Source organism: Otolemur garnettii, unplaced genomic scaffold, assembly GCF_000181295.1.
Source record: "Otolemur garnettii isolate 467f Iridium unplaced genomic scaffold, OtoGar3 scaffold00028, whole genome shotgun sequence".
Taxonomy (NCBI): Eukaryota; Metazoa; Chordata; class Mammalia; order Primates; family Galagidae; genus Otolemur; species Otolemur garnettii.
Window position 1 is genome coordinate 14,461,127 of NW_003852423.1, and position 8,593 is coordinate 14,469,719.

Sequence of the window (8,593 nt, forward strand, 5' to 3'; positions counted from 1 at the left end):
AAAAAAAAAAAAAAAAAAAAAACATGTAGTAACCGTACCAATTATCCTCTAAAAATTAATATTGACTCTTAACACAATAACTAAGAAAATGACATGAAGGCTATGTTAACCAGTTTGATGAAAATATTTTAAATTGTATATAAAAACTGCACACTGTACCCCATGACTATATTAATGTACACATCTATGATTTAATTAAAAAATTAATATTGAGCCTATTCTAACTCTTCAGTTTATATACCAGGATCACTATTTCCTTCATGTAGTACTTTGTGAAGTCTCAAAAAGTAAATTTCCTCATTTTTCCTTTTCAATGAAAATCAAGGGCATTTTTTGAATCTTCTGTGTCCTCAACATTAAAACTTTACCTTAGTTGATTTCAACAATTTTCAAACTTTTCCAAAACTTCTTTCATCTGTCCCTTACACATGCAAGTATTACATTACCTGAATAAAAAACCTGAGTAAAACATTAACAGATCTAATTTTTTAAAAAATTTAAATTAACATTTAGAGAACTGGTATTAAAATAAGCTAAACATTCTGCATTTGTAATTACAAACTAATGAAGATTAAATACTTACCTGAAATAAGAGCTACATGTTGCAAGAACCATCTTATGACATGGGAATTCAGTGCCCTCAACAATTAATACTATGTCAGTAAACAACTGCTGTTCATAAAACAGTTTCAACTGTTCCAGCAAGGACACAGCATATTCAGTATTGATCTGCCTCTCGTCTTGAGTGGACATGACTATTTTCCATTAATATCTTCCGGAACAGATTAGAAAAGTCCGTCTTAGTGATGGAAGGTCAAGTGAATACTTCAGAAATACAGAAACTCCACTTGCTGTTATCTGCAGCATTCAAAACCAAGACTGACCACAGCTGTTAAGAAATAATATCTTGTTCTGGGCTTAGAATCACTCCTAGGTCATCCTGTGTTAATTAGGTTCTTCAGAGTTTTTCAACACAGTCTGCAGACATCCTCTTGGAATCGGCAATTGTGCAGCTCTTGAGTGAAAGAGAAAAATACACGAGGTAGATTTTGTGGCAACATCTTATGTTCAGTGGATCCTGTGGAGTAACTAAAAAGAGAAAAAGTTCAGTTGGAATATCTAGGCCAGTACATTTTTAGAACACAATGTTAAAATGGCTGCCTTAAATATAAATCACATTGAAGTTCAACTTTAGACATTACCATAAAAATTAACCATGAAAAAAATGAGCATTTTAAAAGTCTACTAGATTTAAAAGACTAAAAAAAAAAAACCATTTGTATTTTAACTTTTTGCCTCATATACAAAATGTAAACATCCCAGAAAATAAGGAACATGTAAATAAGCTTACAGAGGGTGCCAAAAAAAGTATATACATTTTAAGAAAGGAAAAAGCTGTATTAAAATTGTAATAGTATATACCAATATTTGTTATATTGTATATTATATCTATTGCATAAGTCAAACATTACTTGAGTATTACAAATTTAATATAGTCTTTCCCTCTCTTAAAATGTGTACACCTTTTTGGCACCTTCTGTATATTTTATATATGTGTGTGAGTGTATACATATAATTTTTTTGAGACAGGGTCTCACACTGGTGACTGGGTTAGAATGCAGGGGCACTGTCACAACTCACTCCAGCCTCAAATGCCTCAAGCAATCCTTCTGCCTCAGCTTCCTGAGTTGCTGGGACCACAGGCATATACCAGCATGCCAGCTATTTTTTCATCTTTTGTAGAAAGGGCCTCACTTTTGCCCAGGCTGGTATCAAATTCCTGGGCTCAAGTGATCCTCTCACCTCAGCCTCCCAAAGTGCTAGATTTATAAACATTAGCACTATGCCCAGTTTAGGAATATATTTTTAAGTTCTTTCAAAAATACCAAACCCAGATCTCCTAGTTATTTATATAGTAGCAACAAATGACCATAATTTAAAGGAAAAAAAAATCCTAAAGCAAAAAAAAACCAACTTTCCTCTTTCATGGCGATTATATTTCTCTGGAAAAATATATATTCACAAAAACTTCATATTTATCTTTTTTTTTTTTCCTTTTTAGAGACAGTTTTAACCTGTCACCCTCAGTAGAGTGCCCTGGCATCACAGCTCACAGCAACCTCCAGTTCTTGGGCTTAGGCAATTCTCTTGCCTCAGCCTCCCGAGTAGCTGGGACTACAGGCGCCTGCCACAATACCCAGCTATTTTTTTGTTGCAGTTTGGCCTGGGCTGAGTTCAAACCCACCTCCCCCAGTATAGGGGGCCAGTGCCCTACCCACTGAGCCACAGGCACCGCCCAAGCCTTCATATTTAATTTAAATTATTTAAACCAGGGGTCCTCAAACTTTTTAAACAGAGGTGGCCAGTTCACTGTCCCTCAGACCATTGGTGGGCCGGACTGTGGGCCCCGGGATGAGTTGGCTGCTAAACAGGACAGGCAGCGGCAGCAAAAACACCCAGCAGGCCAGATAAATGTCCTAGGTGGGCCGTAGTTTGAGGATGCCTGATTTAAACTATATGGTAAATAGATTCCAACTATTTACTTCCAAAGTATAAGCTATGTATTTTTAAATTTGCAGTTCAATCCTGTAAGAGAAGCATATGTAATTTATCTCTTTGTAGAGTGGTCTCTTCCTAGGTATTTTTATGAATAAAAACATACAATTTTACACAAAAAAACCATAAAATATGATTACATGGGTATGTATTCTTACACAGAAAACTCCATATTATACAAATATAAATGTTCTCCAAGGTCAGTGCCTGTGGCTCAGTGAGTAGGGCGCTGGCCCCATATACCAAGGTGGCAGGTTCAAACCCTGCCCCGGTCAAACTGCAACAAAAAAAATGGCCAGGCGTTGTGGTGGGCACCTGTAGTCCCAGCTACTCGGGAGGCTGAGGCAAGAGAATTGCCTAAGCCCGTGAGCTGTGATGCCACAACACTCTACTGAGGGCAACTAAGAGAGACTCTGCCTCTAAAAAAAAAAAAAAAGTTCCTCAAATTAATATGTAAGTTTAATACAAACAAAATCTACATTGTATTTGCAGGAGACTTATTTGGAAGAATGCAAAAAAATTGCCAAGATACTTGAGAGGGAAAAAGGGCAAATTTTCCCTCAAGATTCTTACCAAATATTAAAATGTATTACAAACTTATTATAAACTCAAGTACACATAAGAAATTAGATGTGATAAAGATAAACCCATCACTTCAAATTAGGAAGACTGGCTTTTCACAATGTATCATGTTGAAATCACTAGCTAACCACTCGAGGAAAAAACACACTAAGTTTTAGTCATACTACATACCCTTCATTAAAAAAAAAATTCGAGCTGAATAAAATGCTATTTGGAAGTCAGTATTTACAATATATGGCAAAGAAATTACAAAACAGGAAAATAAAAGGAAAAACCCATACTGTATACTATAAATACATTAACTATAAAAACTACATTGTTTCTTATCAGATAACCCTTAAGGCCCACAACCAGAAAGTCAAGTGATTTTGATATGAAACCTATATATGACCATAATTGGAATTACCAAGATTGTTTCTCACAAAATATCACCCATTATGTCACAGAGAAGATCACAATCACATAAACCTCTTGCCAAACTATACTATTACATGAACTGCAAACTTGATACAGACTGTCAAGTTTCCAGCCAAGTAAACGGTAGAAGTAACTAAAACAGGTGCAAAGGCAAAGTGAGACGCTGAGTCATTTAAGGTAATGACTTTGCTCTTCCAGAACTTGCATGTTATACTATAAATCCAAGTTCTACTACTACAACCTTTACGGCTGGCAATCCTAAAATCACTGGCTATTTCCACATAATGCAGCAAGTTAGTGAGTGTGTAGAAAAATAAACATTCTTATACAGGAGCATAAGTTCATACATACCCATAATCCTTTATTCAAAACTCTTGAGACAAGATATGTTCTGGAATTTAGACTTTCTCAGATTTTGTAGAGGTACTGTGGCATATGTAACATACATTACAAACACTTCTCAAGGAGTCTAGGGCACACTCCATCATCAAACACATTATCTTTAATGAGAGAAATATGAATAGTGTGAAAAATAAAGACTATAGCCTCAGGTTACTTCAGGTCAGGTTTTGTTAACAAAGAGTTTTTCTTAATTTCATTTTTCATACTTTTTGAATTTCAGAATTGCAGGTAAAATAATTATAAAAGTCATAATATTTGGCACTGCAAATGCCTAACACCTCCAAATTTAACAATTTTACTTCTAGAAACATATCTTAGAGAAATACAGGCATTAATAAACTGAACAGTCCTAATCCTGGCTGTAGGACTCAAAGCTGTCCCCAAACATGTTTAAACCAGGTGACAGCAAATGGTAGCTAGGAGCAAGATGGATTTATATCATACTGCTAGACCCCAGAATCTCTTACAGGAGAACTGTATAGGCTCACTCTGGTAATTTAATCACTTTTTTTTTTTTTTTTGAGACAGAGTTTTATTTTGTCACCCTCGGTAGAATGCTGTGGCCCGTCATAGCTCACAGCAACCTCCAGCTCTTGGGTTTAGGTGATTCTCTTGCTTCAGCCTCCTGAGTAGCTGGGACTACAGGCACCTGCCACAACACTCAGCTATTTTTTTGTTGCAGTTTGGTCAGGGCCAGGTTCAAAACCACCACCCTCAGTATATGGGGCTGGTGCCCTACTCACTGAGCCACAGGCACCACCCCACTTAATTACTCTGATAATATGACTTGATTTCCACACTTGATCTTAGCCAAAAGGCCGAGAAGCAATGTGATTAATTTCTAAAGTAATTGTTATTCTGCACCCTAAGTTTATGACTGGTTTTGCTAATTTGATTTTTTTAATAACATGCATAAAAGAGTATTTCAACAACTCATATCTTTTATTTTTTTATTTTTTATTTTTTCTTGAGACAGAGTCTCACTATGTTGCCCTCAGTAGAGTGCCCTAGCGTCATAGCTCACAGCAACCTCAAACTTTTGGGCTTAGGCAATTCTCTTGCCTCAGCTTCCCAAGTAGTTGGGACTACAGGCGGCCGCCACAACACCCTGCTATTATTTTTTTGTTGCAGCTGTCATTGTTGTTTAGCTCATCTGGGCCAGTTCGAACCCACCAGCCTCAGTGCATGTGCCTGGCACTGTAACCACTGTGCTACGGGTTCCATGCCACACGTCTGCTTTTAAAAAACAAAGTTAAGCTAACTCATTAATACTGCTTTATTAGATTTCTCTATTTCCCACCTTCTTTTGTAATCCAGGGTACATTTCCTTCCAGGAGAGAAAGCCTCAATAAAAATCATGTTAAAAAAAGGCAGAAAGGCTCAGCACCTGTGGCTTAAGTGGCTAAGGCGCCAGCCACATACACCTAAGGTGATGGGTTCAAATCCGACCCGGGCCCACCAAACAACAATGATGGCTGCAACCAAAAAATAGCCAGGCATTGTGTGGGTGCCTGTGGTCCCAGCTACTTGGGAGGCGGAGGCAGGTGACTCACTTGAGCCTAGGAATTGGAGGTTGCTATAAGCTGTGATGCCACAGCACTCTACCCAGGGTGACAGCTTGAGGCTCTGTCTCAAAAAAAGAGAAAAAAAAATAAGGCAGAAAAAAATCATTCTTTAAAATAGTAAGTACTGAGCAGAGCCTGTGGCTCAAAAGGGTAGGGCGCAGTCCCACATGCTGCAGGTGGTGGGTTCAAACCCAGCTCTGGCCAAAAACGGCAAATAAATAAATAAAAGTTTAAGTCTAGAAAAAAAAACTTTAAAATACTAAATACCTCATCTCTCTGGAAACAGTGACTTCAAAATGTATTAACTAAAAATGTGAAAATTGGCAAGGTTTAGGATGATTAACCAACAATTTTTAAATACTCATAACATGAACATTTTCTATAAGATTCCTTCCTTCCTAAAAATAAAACTTGATATCAACATCCTAAATACTCTGAAACATTTCACAAAGTCTGTACTATATTTCTTAATTACAAAGTGATCTGACACAATTTGCCAATTTTCTTTTCTCTCTTTTTTTTTTAAGCCACCACCTCCAGCATGTGGGGTCAGTGCCCTACTCCTTTGAGCCACAGGCACCGCCCTCCAAATTTTCAATAATTATACGGTTTTGTGTATCATTCTCTATCTAAAATTAGCTTCCAAGAGTCACATCTCCTGTTATCTGAAGACCCTAGCACCCTCAGACTAAGTAACTCTCAGGAATCAAAGAAACTGTTTATTTGATTTTGTTATAAGTTAATGGCTACTTAAATTTAGTGCAACACGTTTGTATTTATTCAGTGCCAATCATTGCACTTTAAGTACCCAGATTAAAACATGCCAACTGTTTCAGGCTAAAACACACAGTGCATTTAGTCTTACTATAGACTACAACCAAAATATAATCCTTAATCTAACCTGAATTATATCCCACTTTTCTCAACCAATATTCTAGTATTTCTTACCTAATCACACAACTGCCTTCCCTAATTCCTCCTAGTTTAGAGAACGTCTGAAACATTTTCTTTTTTTTTTGCAGTTTTTTTGTCAGGGCCGGGTTTGAACCCACAACCCGTGGTACATGCCCTACTCCTTGAGCCATAGGCACCACCCGAAACACTTTTTTTTGCAGTTTTTGGCCAGTGGCTGGGTTTGAACCTGCCACCTCTGGCATATGGGGCCGTCGCCTTACTCAGTTAAGGCACAGGCGCCTCCCCCCGAGACATTTTCTTTTTTCTTTTTTTGAGACTGAGCCTCAAGCTATCCCCCTGGGTAGGGTGCTGTGACATCACAGCTCACAGCAACCTCCAACTCCTGGGCTCAAGTGAGTCTCCTGCCTCGGCCTCCCAAGTAGCTGGGACCACAGGTGCCCGCCACAATGCCTGGCTATTTTTTAGTTGCAGCTGTCCTTGTTGTTTTGGCAGGCCCAGGCTGGATTCAAACCCACCATCTTAGGTGTATGTGGCTGGCACCTTAGCCACTTGACCCACAGGCGCCAAGCCAAAACATTTTTATTATCTAGTATGAGTATTCTGCTGGGCACAGTGGCTCACATCTGTAATCCTAGCACTCTGGGAGGCTGAGGCAGGTGGATCCCCTGAGTTCAGGAGTTCAAGATCAGACTAAACAAGAGTGAGACCCCACCCCCATCTCAACTAAAAATAGAAAAACTAGCTAGGCGTTGTGGTGATTGCCTGTAGTCCAGGTACTCGGGAGGCTGAGGCAAGATGATCACTTGAACCCAGGAGTTTGAGGTTGCTGTGAGCTATGATTTCACAGTACTCTACCCAGGGTAACAGAGGAGACTGTCTCAAAACAAAAAATTTTATAAATAAATAATATGAGTACTTTTTATTAAAATAAAAAAAGATATTCCTTCCCAAAATAATCTGTTGAAAAAAATTCCTTAATGAAAAAAAGCTATTATAGATTCAAGAACACTTGGTTCTATTTTTATCAACCACAAAAATATCTACATACATTTGGAAAAACAGAAGACATGCGCAAGACAATACTTGTATAAAGACAGTGGACATGGATTCAGTAGAATAACCAAGGGCCAGAGATTGGGAAATCCATGTTACATGTCACAATTCCTGGTACTAGGTGCATCATGATTAATAGGGAAGTACTCTACAGGGTGTTCCCAAAGGTTGCCATACATACTGGTACACAGGGAAAATGGGAAATAGCTATGGTATATAGCTAGATGTACCTTTATTTATAAAACATTCATTACAAAATTTTACAAAGTATTTACAAAATATTTCAGTGTTGATACATAAATATAAAAACACAAAATGTAATATAGAATATAAGTTTTTAAATGTTTTCCTATGTATAAACAAACGTTAGCACTGGGACTAAGCGCCAACTGCCTTTGTTCATTTTACTTGTACTTCAGATTCTTGAAATCTGACTGTCTTGATATCTCATTTCCAAACTTTTGATAAGAGATATTGGTGCAAGGTAACCTCTGTATATATTACTAAAATCCAGAAAGTTTAAATAGATCTTCACTGAGTTTTTCCTTCCTTACCAATAGGAAAAGGTTACATAGGATAAGATCCTTTCCTCTACTGTCTACCCACTGACTTTCTGCACGTTATCAGGGATCTGACAAAGCCCTACTTATTATTTTTTTTTTTTTGAGACAGCGCCTCAAGCTGTCCCCCTGGGTAGAGGGCCATGGCATCACAGCTCACAGCAACCTCCAACTCCTGGGATCAAGCGAGTGTCCTGCCTCCGCCTCCCAAGTAGCTGGCACCACAGGCACCGGCCACAATGCCTGGCTATTTTTTTTGGCTGCAGCCATCATTGTTGTTTGGCGGGCCAGGGCTGGATTTGAACCCGCCACCTTAGTATATGTGGCTGGCACCTTAGCCACTTGAGCCACAGGTGCCGAGCCAGCCCTACTTATTTTTAAATTGAAGGACTTCCTATAATAGTAAAAAACTTACTGAGATTGAGAGAAAAAATAAAACGAACAAAAATTCTGCTTTTAATACATTTTCTTTAGAATGTTCAAGTCTCCAAGGTTCTACTCAGTGAATTTTTTTTTTTTTTGAGACAGAGCCTCAGGCTATCC

General features: G+C 38.1%; 1 protein-coding gene across 3 annotated transcripts in view; it reads right to left on the reverse strand.

The window, feature by feature from the left end:
* KBTBD2 (kelch repeat and BTB domain containing 2) overlaps positions 1-8,593 on the reverse strand; it is a 31,272-nt gene that overhangs the window by 14,317 nt on the left and 8,362 nt on the right. For 2 of the 3 annotated variants that reach the window (XM_023512470.1, XM_003788571.3), the window contains exon 2: positions 584-1,089. In XM_023512470.1, the coding sequence (XP_023368238.1) occupies positions 584-753 (170 nt within the window). In that variant the 5' untranslated portion in view covers positions 754-1,089. Of the gene's footprint in view, positions 1-583; positions 1,090-3,906; positions 4,451-8,593 lie in introns of those variants that run through there. The other variant, XM_023512471.1, reaches the window with a different exon arrangement.